At 38.8% G+C, this 24,318-nt stretch overlaps 1 protein-coding gene across 2 annotated transcripts; it reads left to right on the top strand.

Annotated features, from left to right (window-relative positions):
• Positions 1–993: 993 nt before the first annotated feature.
• On the top strand, positions 994–23,766 carry LOC131229341 (uncharacterized). Of its 2 annotated transcripts, XM_058225280.1 has the most exons (3): positions 994–1,418; positions 17,634–17,742; positions 23,513–23,717. In XM_058225280.1, the coding sequence occupies exons 1-3, from the start codon at positions 1,207–1,209 to the stop codon at positions 23,516–23,518; spliced, it is 327 nt and encodes a 108-aa protein (XP_058081263.1). In that variant the 5' UTR covers positions 994–1,206; the 3' UTR covers positions 23,519–23,717. The 2 variants fall into 2 exon arrangements, with proteins under 2 accessions (XP_058081263.1, XP_058081262.1); XM_058225279.1 differs by lacking the exon at positions 17,634–17,742 and having other exon boundaries at positions 1,030–1,418; positions 23,513–23,766.
• The last annotated feature ends 552 nt before the right edge of the window (positions 23,767–24,318 follow it).

Genomic DNA, 24,318 nt, shown 5'->3' with positions numbered 1-24,318 from the left:
AGGAGGTCGCCCAAGAACTCGCGACCAAGGATGCTATGATGAAAGCTTCTGAGATGGAAACCAAGAACTTGGAAGTCAGAATTGTGGCTTTGGAGGCTAAATTGATTACATCAAAACAGAATCTGGTAGAAAAACGCGCAGAACACCCCAAAGCTAAAGCGGAGTGTTGGAGCACAAAATCCAGAAAGAAAGGAGTAATGGAGGCATAGAAATCAATAAAGAGACTAAAGGAATTCTTACCCGCGCAATGTAAGAGCATTGTGTGGCGCACAATATATATGCGTTGCGCGAACTAGAAAGTGGTTCTTTGTGTGGTGCTCTATGGATACCCTACACATCTGCGCAAAGGAGAGTGGTTGTGCGGAAAATGGGGTTCATAAGTGTGGTGGCCTATAAATGCCACTCTCTCGCCTTTAATTCATTCATTCATAAGTGCAGGGCTCCAGAGGAATTTAAGTACACATAGAAAAGGCGTCGGAGATATTTCAAGTCGTTTGGAAGGGGTCTGCAGCTTGGATGGGCTCCAACATTGGGCTCCACCTTAATGTTGATGTTAAATCCACCCCTTCCATCAGGTCTGCACATCATGTCCATGGCCCAAAAATCAGTCCCCATTGTAATTAAAGTGTGCCACACACTATTCAAAACAATATATAGGGCAAGGCTCACCCTTTAACTTTTTTCTTTAGTATGGCCCACATTATTCTAAATATTGGCCTCACATCTAATGGTTAGTGGATTTTATACAATCATCGTGGTGGACCCTATAATAATTAAGGGTGAGCATCCTTCTCACAACTTTTTCCTTTAGTGGGGCCCACCTGAATCACGAATAAGCCTGATTTTTTTTTAGCACATTTCACATCTAATGGCTAGAGTAGATGTCGCATACAAATCACAGTGGCCACTTAAAAAAAAATTCAAGGTGTGCCACATTTAGTTTTCTAAATTGTCGCGATTCAGTTTTCAAAATTGCTTTACCGCTCGTCTCCGCCGGGCTCAATATAAATGTTATGGGCTGGGTTTGAGGTTAGGTCCGGCTCTAATCCGGCCTGTTGACCCCCTGGTTACAGGGGATTCCTGGGACACCCGGCTAAAGGCAACTGGCATCCCTGCTTACAAGGATTCGTCGACCTTATCCTGGGCTGGACGCTGGAATATATATTCGCAGCACAGCAGCAGCGGCCCGGTCACGAGGAGAGGAAAATGCTCGCGTCGCCGAAATGCTCTCTCCCTTCGAATCCACCTCATCTCTTTTTTATGAAAAGGGGTAGAAAATACATTTCTAAGTTTTCAAAGAAGGAAGATACCAGCGAGAATCCAAAATCCCAAGATTCCGTCTTTCCTCTGAAAGTTTCCAACGTTTTCCTTGCTCGATCTGCCATTGCTGTTCTCGGGCTTGGATTTATTGATGCTGGGTAAGTTCTTTCCTTCCGATATCTGTTTATTTTTCGTGGGTTTCTCTGCAATGGCCAAATTAAGTAATTGGGTTGGCGTAGAATCACTAGAAGGTCCTGTTCTCCTGTTTGAGTTAGACTCATGGCATAGTTGTGCGGCAATCCAGACTATCCTCGAATCGGTGACCCAATTGTGGATAAAGCATAACTGAAAAATTATACTGAGAATATAATATTTGTCATATGAATTTTCCGTTTGAATTTGGACCACTCATTATTTTACTTTTAGGGAGCGTTTGGATGCATGTAAGTTTTCGTTTGGATGCTCGTAAGTTCTCTAAGTTGTTAAGTGACTTAAAGGTGAAAATCACCTACATGTTGTGCTGTTTGGATGTAAGCGTAAGTCACTTACAGGTAAGTTAATTTTTATGTTTGGGTAACCCGTAAGTCAGTTAAAGGTAAGTAGTGGTATATTCACACTAGATGGAGCTTTGAGTAGGGGAATTATTCCAAAATCTGATAGACATAGAAAACCTTGGCACAAAGTTTGCCATTTTGTTAAGCTCCATACGGTTGAATATTTGAGCTGATTATTAAGCTAAACCAATCATTAGGTGGGCCATAAATGTAGGCCCATGGATTCAAAATACTTGTAATGTATTTTTTATTTTTCATGATCACCTAATCATAGTGGGAATGGAGGCATGTGCAATATGTAGTCAACTACTCCAATCTAATGATCCACTGCAAACATACTTGGGCTAACTTGGACCTTGCACATAAATATAGATTGTAATAAAGCCCTACACAAATCTTCCATACCTTATTACAATGTGAATTCCTTTGTGGGCTTGACTGCATCTATAATAAATAAAGACCGTTGGATAAGAGGATCTATAGTACATTATAGATGACCCAAATAGCCATGTCGGGATAATCACAATCACAGAAATAAGAGCATCCAAAATAGATCGTAAGACATTTTTTAGGGGTCATTTGAATGGTAGTAAATGATTTTCTAGAAAATCATTTTTCTACTTGTGTTTGGATTCTCTAATTTGCTAGTAAATCATTTACTACTAGTGTTTTAAATAGTGGTAGCGTGACGCGTAGCGCTCAGCCCTCTATAGCGTGTATCATAAATGCATAGCGTGTAGCGTAAGTTACACAATACTTATTTTTTAATTTAAAAATAGGACAAATATAATAAATAGTGGAAAAAAGGAAAAAATAAATAAATATGCCTAAAAGATGATTCATTTTATTAATTCTAAACATGTTCAAACAAGTTATTAGTTATCATTTATCAAAAGTCAATCCACATATAAACCAAATCAAATAATTATCACATTAACAACTTTCTAGGCAAACCACTTTAATTAATAATGTTTAATTGAAAACAGAGTCACAATTATAAAAAGAAATAAAAATCGCATATGTTAAAAGTATCAAGTACAATACAAGTGTCACATTCCTCAATATTAGATATAAAGAAAACATGAAAAAAATAATAAAAAAATACATTGTAGCATACGTTTTGTACACTATGTGCTACATAGTTGTAGCGTACGCTATGACCGGATTTACGCTATTTAGGATGCTACGTAGTGCTATAGCCACACTATGCTACATAGCGCCAAGGTGTTCCGTATCCGTTATGACACGCCCGTAAAGGCCGATACGTATATGTAACAGCTATGACTATCACGCGATACGAGGGTGAAATGGGGCAGTTGCTTTTTTGGGACCATATCAGCCATTACAAGGCATAACTACTGTTACCCCCGTAACGGTCGAAAAACGATCATTTTTTTTTCTATTTAAATCCATTTTTCTCCTCCTTTTTTCATTTTTTTAATTTAAAATGTTATTTTATTTAAAAAAAAAAACTTTTCTCATTTCAAAAACTCTCCTAGATCATTTTACAATAGATTTCGACCTCTCTTACAATAGTTTTTAATATTAAAATTGTAGATTGAAGTGATTTGAGCGAATAGAAGCTCCGATGGCATTTTTTTTTCAAAAATTTGAAAAAGTAGTATTTATGCAATTTTTCTTATTTCTAGTTTTAACACTTGATTGTGATGTGTAAACGTTAGATATATATATAATCATGTTTACAAATTCACTAGATAGTTAGATACAATACTCTCACCAAAGAGTGGACCGTTACACTCTCATAAACATGTTCAAAACAAAAAATGAATACATATTTAGAATATCTACATTATTCTTGATTTTCTAAATATTTTTTTCAAAATTTTTTGGGCAAAAGAAAATTTTCAACCATTACGGTAGTCGTAACAGTCGTTACGCTCCTGTATCAGCCGTTACAGCCGATACCTGTATCGGTAATGGTGGTGACTGTTACGGCCACTGTTACCGATACGGAATACCTTGCATAGTGCATGCTACCACTACGCTACGAGTGCTATTTGAAACACTATTTACTACTTATAAATGATTTACGAGCAAAGACCCCTTCTCATTTACCAACGAAAAAGTGACTTTTCATTTACTAGTAAATGAGGAGATGGCAATGACTCTATTTTTTTGAGTAAAAGCCTATAAAGCATATTTCATTTACCATTTAAGGGCTATCCAAACACTGTAATTTACAACTTAAAGCTAAACAGATAGGTTGTAAATCAGTTCAAGTAATTTACTAGTAAATCATTTACGATATAAACCATTTACCACCATCCAAATGACCTTTTTTGTCCGTTATCACCTGTTCATAGAGATATTTGGACCATTTGTAATCCACGATCAACCACTCCAATCCAATGGTCTATTGCAATCATACACGGGCCCACTTGAACCCTTTACATAAATTTAGACCATGTTAAAGCGCAAAGAATTAGTACTAGATCATATCTCTTCAGTTCCAATAATAAATCCATGAAGAGAAAAGGTGAAGGGAAAACACAAATATCAGCTTGATCCAAAACTTTTGTGGTCTATGAGAACATTTTAATGGTGGACATTCAATCACCATTGTTTTCTGTGGTGTGGTTCACTTGAGATTTGGATATGCTTCATAAATGAGTTGGTAAAATGGATGAATGGTGTGGATATACAACACGTGCATTAAGGTGGGCCCCATAGTCACGGCCTCACCGATTCTGCGTCCCCTAAAAAGATCTAGAAACAATCCTGACACTATAAACATAAAATGGATGAATGGTGTGGATATACAACACGTTCATTAAGGTGGGCCCCACAGTCATGGCCTCACCGATTCCGCGTCCCCTAAAAAGATCTAGAAACAATCTTGACACCATAAACATTAAAAAAGAATGCATACACATATTTGCATATTTAGGAATAAAAAAATTGCAAAAAGAATGCATACATAATAAATTTGATTTAATGGGGGGCCTAAAAGCATGAGAAATCAGTCTAACCCTCCCATCAATCCGATCTATCCATCCAACCAACCATCGAACCATCCAATCATACAACCTTTCATACAAACATCCATCAATATCTCTGAATACCGACAACATACAATATTTCGTCGAGAAATCGTCGACAATTGGAAAGGATACGAAAGATTTCTCTTGATATCACCCATGTTGCGATAACGATAATTTGAACATTGCATACAACCATGCATCCATAAAATAATTTGAAATGGAAATTTTTTAATAAACAAAATTTTGGCAATATTGATACATTGACAACATTATTGAAATATCGCCGATACATTGGCAATACAAGTAACATCTGCAATTCACATAGTAAAAAATATTGGCGATACATTGGCGATACTTAGCGATACATCGCTGATACCTAGAATTTTTTATACTACCAGTGTTATTTGTATTGTTACCAGTGTTATCGGTATTGCCGAGGTGGAGATGCAGATAATATCAGGGATACTCTAAACAATGACTGTAGGTGACTTATAACCTATAAGTCACTTATAGATAAATCTTTCTTACAACTTACATGGCCTTTGGGTGGGATTTCACTTACTTGTCAGTTACTAACACTCCGACGTTCGAACTTTGAAATCAAATGGTGGAAGGGCGAAATGCACTTACTCCAGCCATTATATAACCATCAATGGCTACCTACTAGACAACAATAGGGAAGGCAACGGCAGGCATTACTCCACCCATTACAATTTCTAATAGCTGGTAGGTAGCCATTGATGCTCTATTAGAGCACAAAGCTCAGTAAGAGGGAGGTCCTCTCTCCCTCTCTTAGAGGCAACAACTTCTTCTTCTTCTTCTTCTTCTTCTTCTCTCTCTCTCTCTCTCTCTCTCTCTCTCTCTCTCTCTCAGCAGTAGCAACAACAACTCCTCTCTCTCTCCCCCCTCTCCTTCTTCCAACGAGCTCCAGTAGCAATGGTAGGGCTTTGATCTATTTTTCTTTGCGTTTATGGCGTCGGGGTCATTCTGAGGTCATTTTGGGAGATGTAGGATTGATGAAGTCATGACCGTGGGGCCCACCTTACTGCATGTGTTCTATATCCACGCCATCCATTTGTTTTGCCAACTCATTAATGAAGTAGATCCAAATCTTAGGTGGACCACAACATGGGAAATAGTGGTGATTGAACGCCCACCATTAAAAAGCTCTTATGGTCCATAGAAGTTTTTGATTAAGTTGAAGTTTTTTTTTTCCCTTCACATTTCTCTTCTTGAATTTATTGTTGGGATTTGGGAGATATGATCTAATACTAAATACTAATTCTTTGCGCCTTAGTACAGTTTGGATTTATGCGCATGGCCCAATTGGGGCCATGTATGACTGCAGTGGACTGTTGGATTGGAGTGTTGACCGTGGATTGCAAATGGTCTAAATATCACCATGTTCAGGTGATAATGAACAATAAAAAAATAGTCTTACTGTCCATTTTGGATGCCCTTATTTTTGTGGTTGTGATTATCCCAACATAGCTACTTGAGTCATTTGTAGTGTATCCTCTTATCCAATGGTCTTTATTGATTATATGTGTAGTCAAGCCCACAATGGAATTCACATTATAGTAAGATATGGAGGATTTGTACAGGTTCTTATTACGATTCATGTTTATGTGTAGGGTTCAAGTGGGCACAAGTATGATTGTAGTGGATTGTGGATTGGAGTGGTTGACTGCGAATTGTGCATTGCCTCAATCTTACCATGATTAGGTCATGTACAAAAAAAAATAAAAATACATTACAAGAATTTTAAATCCGTGAGTCCATTTTTATGGCCCACCTGATGATTGGTATAACTTAAGAATCAACTCAAATATTTATCTAGATGGGCTTAACAAAATGACGTACTTTGTGCTAAACTTTCTTATGTGTCCATTAAATTTTGGAATGATTCCCTACTCAAAGCTCTACTTGGTGTGAATATACAGTTACTTATTTGTAATAGACTTATAGGTTGCCTAAACACTAAAACCAACTTAGTTGTTAGTGACTTGTATATTACATCCAAATAGGTCAACATATAAGTGACTTTGTTAGCCAAATGTCCCCTTAACCACACATTTTGATAGCCATGTATTCGATGGTTAAGATTACTTGATTATTGTGATTTTAGACATATGCACCATCCACAATGGGACTCACACTAGAGGATTAGTCAACACCAATGTTTTTAAAAATGACCAAAGGCTGATTCACTTTAGTGGCAGTCCGGTCCAAATGGGTTGATCTGTGATGTCATCTTGACATAAATTTAATTTAGTTCAATTAATGAAAAAAGATGGAAAATGATGGCCATGAATGAAAACCAAGAGGTGGAAAGTCACTAGGTATACACATACCTAAGGGCTGGCTAGTACTACTATGATCACTACACTGTAGAAGGCAATTCTATTATTACACACACACACACACACACACACACACATGAAGCTCACCTTGGCACGCAAATCCATGTGCCTGCATCATATAGGTGTGAGATCCAAGCCATTCATCAAGTCCTTTCCATAATTTCAATGCTATGGCACTACACTCATGCTGGTTGAGTCATCGGATTGATTAGAACTTACAAAAGAAATGGAAAAGTGAAAAAAAGTTTGGGCAGTTTTTCAAAGTGGTTGGGAATTTAATAACATTTTGTTCCAACTAACAAGAGTACCAACCTAATTTCTTGCACATGTAATCTACGTGGTGGGATCCACTTGATGTACAGCTTGGATCTCATGCTTGTGTGCCATGTTGGCACATGAGGTGGGGATTGCAGGAATCGGCTCATATGCACATACGAGCTTAGCAAACCTATGCTGTAATGTTTGCTCTTTGAGAAAATCTTTGATACTCCTAGCGGAGTCTGTGATGCTTGATACTTGATTATTGAATATTTTACTGTATGCATATACGCAACTCAAAATAATTTGTCCAACTTGTGGTGCAAATTTAGATGGATTATAATACATTTATTACTCTTATTTTCATATATAACTGGTCGATTAGTGAACATTTAATGATAGCTAAAAGTAAAACTAGTAAACAGATTGAATTCAGTAGACAATGGTCATTAATCCGAAGCCTTGATGTGCCTTGGTTGTCAATCAATGTCATGCCTAGCAGCAAGAATGGACGAAGAAACCTATAAAAATATTGGAATAGAGGGAACTTTATTGAAATTGAAACTTCTTCACTTCTTACAAATACTTAGATAAAAACCTCACAAAACTTGGAAAAATGTAGTGTCCTCTCCCTACTAGAACAACCCCTTCTATAGACCCTTTTATAGCGAGCATACATGCTGGAATGCTCCCAATAGGAGGAAGTCCATCTAGTTCTTCGGGCTTCTCTATATTAATGAAGGAGCTTCCATATAGCAGGTGGAACATTTAACTGTTTTGCGTCTTCTTTAGCAACCGAGACATAAAATAATGGCAGTCTTCTTTCTTCTGTGAACTTTTCTATATTGGGCCATTTTTGCATCCCTTGTTTGTTAGATTTTGGAATTGGAAGCTGTTTTATTAGGCGCAATGTGGTATTAATAACAAATTGACAAAGTGTTGAGTCAAATGTACCATATCTTGGTCCCACCATGCTAATGCATAATGGAAAGCTTTAGGGCTACTAGTTTAACATTTTGATTACATGCGATTTTCTTGTACCTGAATACCTCCATCTTGCTTAGCCAATCAATGAAGTCATCCACATGCAAGCAACTGTGGAATTTTGAATTTTCAATCTTTAGTCTAAGCTCTCTATGGCACTCTAAAAATAAAAGAATTCGGTAATTGGTGTCTTCACTAGTTGGGTCCTCCCATTATTGGTTAGGACTACGGTGGGGAAATTCCCTACGGATCCTTGTGCTCTAACTTCAGTCTCCGGATTCCATTTATGTTGTAGCTCTTTTACTCAATTTGTAAGCTTGCTTATTGCATGTGTGAGAATCTACGTGCTCTGTGAGTGCACAGATCGGTTGGGTTCTGCAAAATCTTCTTGTTTCACCCCTTTTGAAGCCATTATGAAATGATGTAGAGTAAAAAACTGCCGAGTTTTGCCCACTCTAATACCAAATTATGCAATCCAGTTACTGAATTAGTGAGATTTCGATACACGAATCACAAGAATAGAGAAAGAACACACTCGCAAGAATAGTGGAATACAGAGTGATAAACAACTTTGTTCAAATCGAAACTTCTTCCCATTTTACAAATACTTTACATAAACTTCACAAAACTCGGAAAATGTAATTTCTTTTCCCTCCTTGAACAACTCCTTTTATAGACCTAAACAACACCTAGAATCCCTATTGAATCTTTAATTAAGACTTTCCAACTATTAGATTGCTTTGAAATCAATCTAATCTATGTAAGATGGCAACAACTCTACTACACAAATCATCCTCAACATCTTTAGAGAGTCTTTAAAATCAGCAACTCTATCTTTAAAATCAATACTTACATCTTCCAATAATAGTAATTGTATTCTTTGAAATTTAGCCCCAAACTGGTAGCAAATAGTCCAAAATTCAGCACATGTTGGTTTAAGAGAACTTTGTGCCAAGATTAGTCTGGGATTTTTGAAAACTAATCTGATTTGAGAAGATCCTATGTACAACGTGGGTTCCTCAATCTGGCGGTTTTCTTGAGTTATTGCATGCCACATGTATATTTTATAAGTGCTAGGTCTCAACCATCACACTCTTTCAGAGCATCAAATGACTCCTGTTAACTATTTTCCTATGAGAAATGTTCTGATACAATGGCTGTATCATAAAGTAAGATACAACCATTCTTTTTGTGGAAGTGTCACATATGTAGAATATCATATGTATAAAAAAGGTGGCATGCACCATGATGATCACTAGATATGAAGTCCACTCATATAGGGGGAGACCAGGGTTAATGTCAATGGATGGCTGATGGTATGAAGTGTCACATATGTAGAATATCATATGCATAAACATGATGATCACTAGATATGAAGTCCAACTTGTGTGATTGCTTATGCGACCGCACAATTGCATAAGCGATCGCACATTTTTTTTTTTTTTTTTTTTGAAAAATTTAAAGGAAGAAAAAAAATCAAAAAAATTGGGAAAAATCTCTCTATTTTACCCCATAAAGACTTAACTATTCCCACCAATTTTTAAACTAATTTGTGTAATATTACCTATATTATCTAAGTTATTAATAAATAAAAATTAACAAGTCAACAACTCGATAACTTATTAATAATGTGCCACGCATGGTGTCCAAAATAAACGTCGCCTCTTCTCCATAAGTTGGCTATTGGTAGCTGCATTGTCCGTGATAACTCAGACAACATATTCCTCTCCCTCTTTAACTACACTATCTAACAATTTAAATAAATAATCGGCCATGTGGGAATGTGCTGATGCATTCACAGACTTTAAAAACAGTCCCAGTTGGACAATTTACAAGGAAGTTTATTAATGTTCGATCGGATCTATCGGTCTATCCATCGGCCATTAACGAACAACCATATATTTTCCAACTTTCTTTGTATTTAGAGATAAAACTTCTAGTAAACTCCACCTCCTTTTTAAGGCAACTCTCCCTCACTTCATGATAGGAATGGACAGGGTTTTAGGACAGGTCCAAATTGACCTATAAGTTCAACCATTACTTTAAAAATTTTCATCTGCACATTCTTAAAAGCTACACTAGCTTGATACAACCACATTGTAATGTACTGAATCGTGGTTTTTCTATCAGTCTTCTTATATTGGTTTTCTATGATGGTTTGGGCAGGTCCTTTGTCCCTTTGGCCAACCACATCTTCCGGATGTGTTATACACCCACTTATCCATGGCCCATGTCGATGAGCCCTTTGGCAGCGGTCTAGATCACAATGTGTATGTAGGTGGTGTAGATTCATCCAAATCTACTACATTTATGTCCTCATAAGCTTCTCTTCATCAATTCTTCTTGTATGGCTGATGTGTTCTGTCTTTTTTGAGCATGCTTGTCCATATACTCCGTGATTTCCCTACAGATTTCTGGAGTAACATTGGTACATGCTCTTGCATTTGCTCCCAATCCGTGCACAAGATGTTTTTGTCAGCCAATACCATCGAAACTTACATTTCCTCATAGGTCACATACTACATGGGACTTATCACTGGCACTTCGATGGTGCCTATACTTCCAACCCTGATCATTTGACTTTGGCCTCAAAGTAGAAGATTGGGAAGAAGACATGATGACACTATAGTTACCTAGTAGGGTAGAGTAATTGATTGTAGTGTGTGTATAAGCCTCAGTGCGTGTGTAATGTATTAGAGTCTAAGTACTAAACAAACTAAGTAGTAAGTAGTACGTACTACTAAGTATTATTTAGCATAGTAAGCAAGTAATTACTAATTACTAATTACTAAGTAGTAATTAAATACTACTAAATAAAGTAAATAGTAAAAATACTAAAAGAGAGAGAGAAGGAGGTAGAGAGTGTCACTAGTGTGGTCGTGGGGTTACAATTGTGTGTGTGATCGTGGGGTTACAATTGTGTGTGTATATGAGAGAGAGAGAGAGAGAGAGAGAGAGAGAGAGAGAGAGAGTCTTGACTCTTTTGGAGTCCTTGGAAGTTGAAACTTGAAAGTTAAAAACTGTTCTTCTCTCGAACTTTTAAGTCTTGAACCTGAAAGTTGAATTTGAAACTTGAATCCTAGAAACTACAAACTTGAAATAAAATAGAAACTAGAAATAAACTAGAAACTAAAAATAAACTAGAAACTTGAAATAAACTAGAAATTAGAAAATTAGAAAATAAACTAGAATCTACAAACTAGAAATTAGAAAATTAGAAAATAAACTAGAATCTACAAACTAGAAATTACTGAGTACAAAATAGAAACTACAAGTCTACGATTACAATTTAGAAATTACAATTAAACACAAAATATAAGACTTTGTTTTTGGTTGACTTGAATCTTGAGTGTGTGCTTGCCATTTGAGAGTTGAGACTTGACTTTGAAATTGCACGGTTATTTAAATTGATACCACAATGCGATACCACAATGCAAAAGCTTAGAAGTGTCGACCAGGGGCCATATAAGGTACAATCCTTTTTCGATGAGTCTTGAGGGATTGCACAATTGTCTGGTGTGGTGATGGCTTTGGAGGTAGGAGATTTACAAAGCCCTTCCTTACTGTTCCCTTTGGCGATTGATCAATAATTCGGTAAGGTACCTATTTCGGGAAACAAGCTACATTCTAAGGCAGGGTCTTTTGTTATTCCAGAGTTGTCTCAATTGTAGAATAAAAGGATCTCTATGGTGTAAGGAATGAAAATAATTAAAATGGTAACGATGGAGGTGGCTCGGTTACTTTGGCGATAGACCTGAGGATTATATAGCTTATTTTGAATTCATGGAGGAAAGGGAGAGGTAATTAATTCCCAAGAAAGTTCAGTTCAGTAGTACGAATATGATATGCTCAAATGATAATAATATAAATGGAGGCATCGAAACAAAGAATTTGAGGGGTGGGCGAAACTTGGGTAAAGATAGTGTTAAATGAAGATAATGTCATGGAATGTTAGGGGTTGGGGTGTGCACAAAAGCGATGCCAGATTAAAGATACGTGTAAGAGATTCAAAATTCAATTAACTGCTTTTCAAGAAATTAGATGAAAGATATAGATAAGAGGTTGATAAATTCAGTATGTTGAGTTAGTTAATTCCCAAGAAAGTTCAGTTCAGTAGTACAAATATGATATGATCGGATGATAATAATATAAATGGACGCATTGAAACAGAGAATTCAAGGGGTGGGCAAAACTCGGGTAAAGATAGTGTTAAATGAAGATACTGTCATGGAATGTTAGGGGATTGGGGTGTGCACAAAAGTGAGGCCAGATTAAAGATATGTGTAAGAGATTCAAAATTCAATTGGTTGTTTTTCAAGAAACTAGATGAAAGATATAGATAAGATGTTGATAAATTCGGTATGCTGGGCAAAACCAAAAGGACTGGGTAGTTGCGGATGTGACTGGTTCAACGGGAGGAATTTTGGTGATTTAGAACTCAGCGGTATGGAATAAGAGGACAATTGGATATATTATTTTTCGATGTTAGTTGTGTTAAAAGAGATCGCGTCGGGATTTACATGGATGTTTACATCAGAATATGGACTGTGTAAACCAAAATTACGTGATAATTTTTGGGTTGAGTTAGACAAGTGATGGAACAGATGGGGATTACCTTGGTGCTTCGGAAGAGATTTCAATGTGGTCAGTTTCGGGCGGGGGGTGGGTGTTTGAGGATGTGAACAAGTATAAAAAAAATTTCCGACTGGATCTTTAAGAATGAGTTGATGGACCTTTCGATGGGAGGTGTCAAATTCACATGGTCGAATGGGCGGGCTAAACCGACAAAGTCCAGGCTAGATAGATTCCTTTTCACTAAAGAATGGGCGGATAAGTTTCCAATGATCCATCAAATCAGGCTGCCTAGACCTTTTTCCGATCACTATCCGGTTATGCTTGAGGTAGATGAGGAGAATTGGGGTATGCACCCTTTTTGATATGAGCTTTCCTTGTTAGAGGTAGAAGGTTTTGCGGATAAGATAGTGCTGAAATTCTTTTTTCATTTTACGGGGGTGCAGACTTTTCTTTTTTTCAAAAACTTAAATTTTTGAAGAAGAAGATTGGTGAGTGGGAAAAAGAGGTTTTGCAAGCTCGGGAGGAGAAAATGTTCACTCTGCTTCAGGAAATGCAGAGGTTAGATATCAAAGAAGAGGCTAGGCAACTATCGAAGGAGGAGAGAGCATGGTGGGAGGTTTATTGCGCTAAATATAATGCTAGATTGCGAGAGGAAGAGATTAAATGGAGACAGAGATCGAGGGCTTTGTGGCTAAAAGAATGAGACAAAAATACTAAGTTCTTTCACGCTATTGCTAGTTCTATAGAGCGCATTAACAAGATCAATTTTCTAATGGAAGAGGGTGTGGTGCTAGAGGGGAAGGCTAAAATCAGTGGAGCTATAGTCGACTTTTTTTTTTTTTTTGAAGACACAGGGTGTCCCCACCTCATTTTTGAAGTGAGACTTATCCCTGTGGATACATGCAATCACCCACAACCACGTGTATCGGGTAAAGCCAAGGAGGGGAATCGAACCCTCACCTATAGGGAGCAAACCTACAGTGAAGACCATTCGCCCAAACCTCGTTGGGTGAGCTATAGTTGACTTTTAAAAAAATCTTTTATCAAAAGATGCATAGCATCGTCTGCCTCTTGACGACTTGCATTTTTAAGGTATTTTCGGTTGAAGCTGTGGATTCTTTGGGGAAATCTTTCTCAGAGGAAGAAGTTAAGAAAGAAAGCAGTGGTAGAATTGGGCGGTGATAAAACTCCGAGTTCAGACGGTTTTCCGTTGGTGTTCTTTCAGAAAATTTGGGAGTTGGTGAGGGGAGATGTTCTGCGTTTCATGAATAATTTTTTTAAAGAAGGCTTCATAACAACAAAATTAGGGGCCATGTTCATAGCCTTGATTCCCAAAAAGGAAGGTGCCGAAAGCCTAAAAGATTTTCACCCTATTAGTTTGCTAGGAGGTCCATATAAGATATTGGCGATGGTTAGATTTCAGACGGTGTTGGCGGATATAATCTCGGCTACTTGAGGGGCCTTTGTGGAAGGGAGATAGACTGTTGGCGGATCCTTACTAGCTAACGAATGCATTGATTCTTGCAAAAGAAGAGGGGATCAAGGTGTAATTAGATCGGCCAAATTCTCAATTCTAGTTAATGGTTCGCCGAATGGTTACTTTTCAGCTTCTAGAGGGTTGTGCCAAGGCTATCCGTTGTCTCCTTATTTGTTTGCATTAGTGATGGAGGCCCTTAGCAAGATGTTAGAGAAAGGAGAAGAGATAGGTTTAGTGGAAGGATTTGGGGTGGACAGTTCTAATTTTCAGATTTCACATCTCCAATATGCGGATGATACACTTTTGTTTTGCAAGGCAGACATGTTCAAAGTGCAAAATCTTCAATCGATTATCATAGCTTTTGAGGCGGTCTCTGGACTAAAGGTGAACAGTAGCAAGAGTGAGATTCTCAGTGCTGGTCTTCCTAAAGAAGAAACCCATCGGTTTGCGTCCATCTTTGGTTGTAGGGAGAGTTCTTTTCCGACTAATTATCTTGGGCTTCCTCTTTGTATTGGTAAGCCGACAAGACATGTAGGACACAGTCATTGAGCGATGCGAAACGAAGATGTCCAAGTGGAAATCGAGATATCTACGGGTGGGCGTATGATGTCGATCCAAAATCTATGGGTGGGCGTATGATGTCGATCCAAATGTCTATGTTGAATCTTCCAGTTTATCTTGTCCTTATTCAAGTGCCCGAAGACAGTTTTAAATGTCTTGGAAAAGATTACGAGGGATTTCTTGTGGAAAGGTTCAGATGAGAAACATTAGTTTCACCTTATGAAGTAGGAAGTGGTGTGTAAACCTCGGATCCAAGGAGTAGCTGGGTTGAGAAGGTTAGAGTAGATGGAGGGTGGCGTTAGAAAGAAAATATGGAGTAGATGTAAGTGGATAGTGGACCAAACCTTCTTTGTATCAAGCTTCTTATCTATGGAAGTGACGTAGGGATGTGATGACCTAATCTTAGATGCATATATAATCAGGTTAAAGAATGTTGAAATAAATACACTAATTAACTAACTGTTTCCTTTCAAAGGGATTAGGTAAATTTCAAAACAAAGATGAGGTCATTCTGTCAGGATCATGCCCCTTAGCATAAAATCACGTAAACAGTAAAAAGGGAGGACCTAGGGATATGAGGATATCCCAGATCTAGCATAAGTCAGTCCACAGTCAAGTTTGGATCTGATCCTACTGACTAACCATCCCTCTTTTCCATTCAAACTAGAAAGGGGATATCCAGAGGAACGAAATGGGTGAAGAATGAAGGGTTCGAGATGAAGAGGTACAGGTCCTTTTGACGTGTTAAAAGAAAAGGAGGATGATTCTTACCTTTTCCTGTACCTCGAAGATCTAGAAAGAAGGAAACCTGAAATTGGGGTAGAATCCTCAACACCCAAGGGCCAATCATGAAACCCCAATTTCTTGAATAAAGATGAAGAAAAGAGACAAATTTCTATTCATTCAATAATAATGAAAATAGGGTTTCTTACAACACATATATAAGCTATGGAAAAAGTAAAAGTGCATTAAAGTCCCTGAAAACAAGAAAAATAACAAAAAAAGACAAAAAGTAAAGAAGGTGCAATAAAGCCCCCGAAATAAGGAAAAGAACAAAAAAACGCCTAAAACTAAAACACTCGTGTGGTAGGGTGTGAAATTCGATGCTTCGGGGTATGTGGGATGAGTTGGATATGTATCAGCATCTTCCTTCCAAATGTAAAGAGGATCATGAACATGCTCATAAGCAGCGGGATGATACTTGTATCATGCAGTTCCTAGCTGGGTTGAATTCCGATTATCTTTATGTTCGAGGTCAGGTTGTTATGCATGATCTTCTTCCTCCATTGATGACATTCTATGCCATGTGTCAGTGTACTACTGTCGCTACTCTTTGTTCTCATTCATTTGTGCCACCAGAGCATTCGGCACATTTTGCTGGCGATCGGTCCTCTCTTGGCCTTCGGGTACCATCCTTGAGTTCAGGGCGCATTTCTGGTTTTAGTGGTCGTGGTAGAGGCTGCGAGGGAGATCGCGGACGTGGCGATCGTAGTCTTCGTGGTCGTGGTGGATGTGAAAGAGGACGTAATGGTTCCCGCATTTGTTCACATTGCGGTGGAACTAATCACACTGTTGATTATTACTGGCAGATACATGGTCGTCCTACGTATGCCGCTGCTTTTGTTGCATCCACAATTGCTCTTGGGACAGTCTTCCACCTCGACAGCTGAGCAATCTACTTCAGGGGAGTCTTTTGTCATTTCTCGGGCTGCATATGATGCCCTTATGCGGCTTCACATTCGTGATATTCCTGAGCCATCTCACGCAGCTTTGGCCCAATTAGGTACTGCTCTTCTTGGGTCATCCTCTCTTACCTCCTGAGTCATAGACTTTGGAGCTTCCTCCCATATGACTGGTAAGTCTCAATTCTTTTCTTCTTATTCTCCTCTCCACACTCAGTATGTCACAGTCGCTTATGGAACCCAAACTTCCATCTCTAGGATTGGTTCCATCCCTCTTTCTTCTTCCCTATCTCTGTCCTCAGTCTTACATGTGCCTCATTTTCCATTAAACTTATTGTCTGTTAGCTTTTTTACTAAATCATTAAATTGTTCCATTACTTTCTTCCTTTCTTATTGTTTGTTTCAGGACCTACAGACGAAGAGAGTGATTGGTGGGGGCTATGAGCGAGTAGGCGTTTATCTTCTCGATGATACACTCGTTGCCGCTTGTAGTACTCTTTCTCTAGATCGAGAGTCCATGACTCGGTGGCACTGCCACTTAGGCTACCAATCAATAGCTAGATTGCGAATTTTGTTTCCCTTCTTATCTGTCACTAAACCGTTATGCTATGATATTTGTGAATTGTCTAAACATCATCGTGCTATGTTTCCTCCTAGCTCTTTTGGGAGGAAATATCAACCTTTTGTTTTGGTTCACTCGGATGTTTGGGGACCAAATCCAGTTACCTGCACTTTTGGATTTAGATATTTTGTTACCTTTATTGATGATTATTCACGCATGACTTGGATTTATCTTTTGAAATCTAAAAGTGAAGTGTTTAATGCGTTTAAAGTGTTTTATCATGAAGTGTGCACTCAATTTCAATGTTCCATCAAAACCCTCCTACATGTCTATTGCCTTTTTGTCCTTCTTACAGGAACATAGTATTTTGTCTAGGATGTTATGTACTTGCACACTTCAACAAAATGGTATTGCAGAATGAAAGAATCATCATATTCTTGAAGTTGCTCGCACCCTTCTGCTTGGTATGCAACTACCTAAACATTTTTGGGGCGATGCTCTTCTAACTGCTACTTTTCTTATTAATTGTATACCCTCACATATCCTGTCTTACAAATCTTCATTTACTATATTGTATACCCTCACATATCCATTTACAAATCCTCACATGCTTTGTTCAAATTTTGGATGGAAGTGATGATAAACTTAGCCCCAGAGCAATTAAATGTGTTTTTCTAGGGTATACTTGAAGTCAGAAAGATTATAAATGCTTTGACCCATTGACTCGCAAGAAATATGTCTCTGCCAATGTAACCTTCTATGAGGATATTTCTTTTTTCTCAGCTCCAGGCCGATCTCTTTGTGATCTTCTTACGAGTCAGGGGGAGTATGACTCTTATCCTCTTCCTCTTTCCACTAATGATCATGGGGAAACTCCTCTCCCCTCCACTAAGCATCTTGTTGGTGATTTGGGTGAGCCTAAGCCTTTGCGGGTGTATCACTGTCGAGATAAATCTTCACACACTCAGCCATCCACTTTTCCGCTCACTTTGGATGTTGGCTCAGGTGACTCTCCTGCCTCGAGTTTAGATCTCTCCATTGCCTTACACAAAGGGTCTCAATCTTGTACTCAACACCCCATTAATAATTTCGTTTCATATGATCATCTTTCACCGTCTTTTCAGTCGTTTGCAGCTTCTCTTTCATCACAGACTATTTCTCGGTCTCTCTCAAATGATCTTCAAAGTCCTGACTAGACGAAGTCGATGATAGAAGAAATGTCTGCCCTTAAGAAGAATCATACTTGGGACCTTGTGCCACTTCCTTTAGGGCATAAACCTGTTGGATATAGATGGGTTTATACGATCAAGTTTCTTCCAGATGGCTCCATTGATTGCTATAAAGCCCGTCTTGTTGCTAAGGGTTACACACAGACTCATGGTGTGGATTACTTCGAGACATTCTCTCCGGTGGCTAAGCTTAATTCGATTCGTGTTGTGATCTCCTTGGCCGTTAATTTATTATGGCCATTGTTTCAACTTGATATTAAAAATGTGTTTCTCCTTGGAGACCTTGCAGAGGAAGTTTACATGCATCAACCTCTTGGCCTTGTTGCTTCTAACAACCCTGCGCTTGTATGTCGGTTAAAGAAGGCTCTTTATGGATTCAAACAATCCCCACGTGTATAGTTCAAAAAATTTAGTCAGGCTCTCTTGGAGTTCGGCTTTGTTCGTAGTCATGCCAATCATTCTCTCTTTACATGTCGTCGATCGACGGGCATCATGGTTCTCATTGTCTATATGGATGATATTGTTCTGTTCGGTAGTGATTCGGTTGGAATGAGGGAGGTTAAAGAATTTTTGAAGACTAAGTTTGAGATCAAGGACCTTGGTCCTCTTCGCTACTTCCTCGGAATTGAAGTTGGCCGCTCATCATCCAGATTGGTCTTGTCACAACGAAAATGTGCTCGATCTTCTCATGAATACCGGCATGTTAAGGTGCAAGCCTGCTGCCACTCCCATGGATACTTCGCAGAAGCTTCGACCAGATGATGGTGCTCTCCTTACTGATCCCGAGATGTATCGATGACTTGTAAGCCGACTTATTTACCTGACTATTACTCGCCTAGATCTTTCATTTGTGGTGGGCATTGTTAGCCAATTCATGCAAGCTCCCCATACTTCTCATCTCACAGCTGTCTATCGCATACTTTCGTATATAAAATCAGCCCCGGGTCTTGGCCTCCGTTTTCAGTTGCATGGTCATCTTCATTTTTCTGGTTATTCCGATGCTGATTGTTCAGGTAGTACTTATGATCGCCGCTCTACATCTGGCTTCTGTACCTTCCTAGGTGGCAATCTTATAACATAGAAGAGCAAAAAGCAACCAGTTGTTGCTTGGTCCTCGGCTGAAGCAGAATATCGTGCTATGGCTCATGCGACATGTGAGCTCGTGAGGCTTCGCAACCTTCTTGAAGAACTTAGCTTTCCTCATTCGGATCATGTTCCTCTTCATTGTGACAACCAAGCGGCCATCCATATTGCTCGTAACCTGGTTTTCCATGACCAAACCAAGCATATTGAGGTCGACTGTCACTTTATTCGGTAGAAAGTAGCTTCTAAGGAAATCATCACTCCTTTTGTTCGATTTGGGAATCAACTTACTGATCTTCTTACAAAGTCCTTGAGTCGAGATGCTCTTCATCGTGTTCGTGACAAGTTGGGCATGATCAATATCTATACTCCAACTTGAGGGGGAGTATAGAGAATGCTAGTGTATAGTGTAGTAGCTCTTTTTGGTGTTAGTGCATTTGCACACTTTCCTCTTCTCTTGTGGTGTACTATATGCTCTATTATAATAAAATAGTGTGTTAGGGCAAGATAGCCTAAGCCTAACACAACATCTTTCCCAAACTCTTCTCCTCCTCTCTCAATTTCTCCTCTTTTCTTCACATTATAATCATCAAACCATTCTCTATTCAGTCATGCCGCTCCTGTACTCGTAGCGCGTTAGAAAATGGGTCCGATGGACCCAACGTCCATCCACATCAACTTCTCCGCTTCGGTACTCTGTCGGCAATGCCTCCTTCTTTGGTACACTCTAAATGGTGCACCACTGATGTCCGCACCAGGTAGTTGGTGGCATCCTTACAACAAAGGGTTTGGGTAAGGATTGGTTTTGATTTGGGGAATGGAAAAAAGTATATTTGTTTTTTAGGAGGATGGGTGGCTTGGTGACAGTATTTTGAGATCTAGCTTTCCAAGGTTAGCAGGGTTAGCATTGGGAGAAAATATGAAAGTTAGTGGTTGTTTTTCTTGGAGGGGTGATGAAGAAGAATTTCAAGAGTTCTCAAGGCTTGTTCTAGTGTTGGAAGAGGTCTATCCGGTTGATTCTGGTTCAGATTTGTTAAGATGATTAAAAGATAAATCAGGAAAAATTTCAGTCAAATCACTGTACCGGGTCCTAACTGATGAGGAGGAAATTGTAGAGATGTCTTTGACGACTCATGTATGGCATTATGGGGCTCCGTTGAAGGTAGCTACTTTTGGGTGGCTTGTGGGGAGGATCAAGGTGTTAACTATTGATAATCTTTGCAAGAGGAACATGATTCTTCCGAACATATGCTTTCTTTGCTTCTAGGATGCAGAATCAGTGAACCATTTGTTCCTTCATTGTCCTTTCGCGAAGGAAATGTGGGATCTCTTCTTCCAACTTTTTGGGGTTCTTTAGGTGCTCCCGGATTCAATAGACAATTTTCTTCTAGAGTGGCACGGTGGGAGAATAGGGAGATCAGAGACGAGGATATGGAGTTTGAGCATTTTAGCGGGGTTATGGGCTTTATGGCTTGAAAAGAATGATCGATGTTTCATGAACAAAAGAAGGGGAAAACGATAGATGTTTTTACGAGGGCTAAATTGTTTGTAATAGAATGGGTGTCGGTATCGGATATTTTGTTGGTAGCAGCATTGCTGCCTTTTGTTTTGTTTTTTTCTTTTCTATATTTTGGCTTCTGCCTTTCAATGAAATTATCATCTTTCAATATAATTTTTAAAAAAAAAAAAGAAAAAGAAAAAAGAAGAAGAAGAAAAGTCTGTAATCAACTGACATTATATATAGTATAGATTCGTTGTACAAATACAGAGTCCCAAATGAACTTGTTATGCCTTATTCAGAGTACAGAGCCTACCCAATTCCAATTCCTGTTACCCATTTTCCAGCCTTGGCTTAAACAAGCTTAAAGCCCATGATGGTGTGGGTTTAGGCCCCGAGTTCAACGGTAGCTAGCCTTTGCTTCTGCATTGAATCTTGGGTTTGAATGTGGCTTAGCAAATAAAAGCCCAATGGTGGTGTCTTTTTGTTAAAATTGTTCTTACATACAGTGAAATAAATAAATGGTGGAAAAGGAGGGCCACTTTAGAAGTTTCCAGAACTTCCAAATAATGTATCTCATTAATTATAATTGTGAGGCCCATCTGATGACCAGACCAGCCTGAGTTTTCTGACTGGCAGTGGGGCCTTGCTATTTTCGTGGTACTCCACAAGCCTGTTGGTAGGAAAGATGGTAAAGCAAGACAAGTTTGGGGCCATTGCCTGTAGGTGATCAGTTCTCATCCAATTAAATGTTCCACCAAAGGATTTGAATCATAATCGTTTATATTCTAATCATTCGTTTCCGGGCCACACCGGAGGTCCAGGTTGTCATGCAGTTGGTAACGTTCGTTAATGGTGCAGAGTTAGACGGTTGAGTCTCATAAATGGAAGATAATTGATGGTGGCCCTAGCCATATAGGGGCACATATCCCACAGACTGGAAGATCCTTTACCCATGGATAGTGGACAACTGGGCTGAAAGGTGAAAGATAACTAACTGATGGTGGCCCCCGCAGTGGACATCATACAGATTATAATTTCAGGTAGTCTTCAACTAAACCTCGAGTTGCAGAGGGGAGGAAAAAGCTACTTGCATGAACAAAAATGTCAATTTTCGTAACGAAGAATATTTCCCAAAGATTTTGCAAGAAAATAGGTAAATCAGGTGGAATTATGTGTGGAGGTAGTAGGAAAGGATCTGAAAACGTATGTTTTAACTGAGGATATGGTCCTCGGTAGAGTGGAACTGGGGAACAGGATTCATACAGCCAACCCACTTGAGATAAGGCTTAGATGATGATGTTGAGGTGAATCAATTCTTCTTTAACCTTCTCATGAGCATGTTTCATCTATACCGTATACAAATCACAACATGAGTTGTGTTTGTTTCCCTGGGTGGAGAACTTTGTTTATTTCAAGGACGAGAAAACATTTTAAAGGAGTATTTAGAACATGAAAATGTGGCTGATGTCTTACACGGTTAGGTGAAGAAATGGCTAAGATTTTAACAGCAAATGCCTCTGTCCCTCTCCCATATTTCTCTTAGACTTGAATTTCATGTGACCCCATGTGGGGTAGCTCTATGGGTCCCGCCTTCATATCCATATGACATCCACTCTGTCCATCAATTTTGCCAGTTCATTGTAGGTTATGATCTTAAAACTGAGGCAGATTCAAAACTCAAGTGGACCACGCCACATGAAACGGTGGGATTGAACACCCACCATTGAAACCTTTCTTGGGGATCACAAGTTTTCGATCAGGCTGATATTTGTTTGCTTGGTTTTTTTTTCTTTTTCCTGTTATTCTGGTGGTAATAACCTTATGAATGGGTTGGATGGCATAAAAACATCATGGTGGGCCATAGGAAGGATTTAATGGCAAGCATTTCCACTACGACTGTTTCTTGTAGCTGTGGCTACTTGAGTTCTGGATCTGCCTCATTCTTGGGGCTCTCTTAAAATAAGCACAAGAAACTGATGTTCTATTAAGATGTTGTGATGCTCTATAGTTTACTTGTGCAGTTTTTTTGGTTTTGCCTTCATTACGATAGGTCCCCCTCCTTTATGTAAAGGGGTGCCCGAATGTACAGGTGCTGGTTCAAATTGAAATGATTTTTCTTTTTTTTTTAAATTTTTATTTTTATTTTTTTTATTTTAAGCACAAGAAACTGATGGATGTAGTGGATGTCAGATGGACATTGCAGCGGGCCCCACAGATGTGGGGGTTTCAGGAAATTGGCATCGCTCTCCCCCTTCCTCTCTTCCCAATTTCTCTCACCCTTCCTCTCTTCATGTGTGTTGCACATGCCATACCCCAATACGAAATAACATTTACCATCTTTTAGTGACCATTGCACGTTTTAATGGTTTTTTTTTTTTTTTACCCGTCCTTCATTAACATATTCCTAATCGGCTATTTCAGGTATAGTGGGGATTGGTCTCGGATTGGTGCAATTACAAGGGAGACTGAGGAGATGCTAAAGGTTGCAGCTTATCTGGTAGCACCTATGTGTCTTTTCCTCATCTTTTCTACTATAGACATAAAGGAAGGTTGAAATTTTAATGTAAGAGGGCTCCTCTTGAAAATGGTCTTTTATTTATTTATTGTCCACTTGTCTTTTTCCTCACTGTGATACAACCATTTGATGGAAATCAATCAACTGGAATTATATGTCATTTTTGTTTTCAGCTTGTGAACTGATCCACATTGGCCAAATGATTTTGGGAATGTGGTCTGAGCAATGTGTTTCGTATGTATGGTGGCAGAGCAAATGTATCAAATAACACGTCTTTGTCACCCTTAAAAGGGAGATCATATGGTAGCCGTAAAAACCATAGTTAAAAAAAACAAGAAAACTCCACTTAAAGACTAGGACGAGTATTTCCTTGACTTAATATTCAATGATTAAATTAATATTTTTATAAATATTCGAAGGGGCATGCTTGAGTGGTACCAGTATCACGGTAAGCTTAAGGTGGTACAGGGCAGATGTGGGGCCCGTGTGATATATGAAGGCCATCCAACAGTCAACTGTGCCCCAACACAGGGAACAAGACATCCACCCTTAATTTCTACAAGGGCCTACCTGAATATCAAATATCAAAACAGATGAAGCGTCTGAATGTTCTGGATTTCATATATGCAGCATTCCCTGTGGGTGTGGTCGACCCGATTCACCGTGATTTTAAAGCCTTGGAGTAACAAGTGCTGACACATATGATGGAATG

This window comes from Magnolia sinica, chromosome 16, assembly GCF_029962835.1.
Source record: "Magnolia sinica isolate HGM2019 chromosome 16, MsV1, whole genome shotgun sequence".
Classification (NCBI taxonomy): Eukaryota; Viridiplantae; Streptophyta; class Magnoliopsida; order Magnoliales; family Magnoliaceae; genus Magnolia; species Magnolia sinica.
This window is presented reverse-complemented; position numbering and strand designations above follow the sequence as displayed.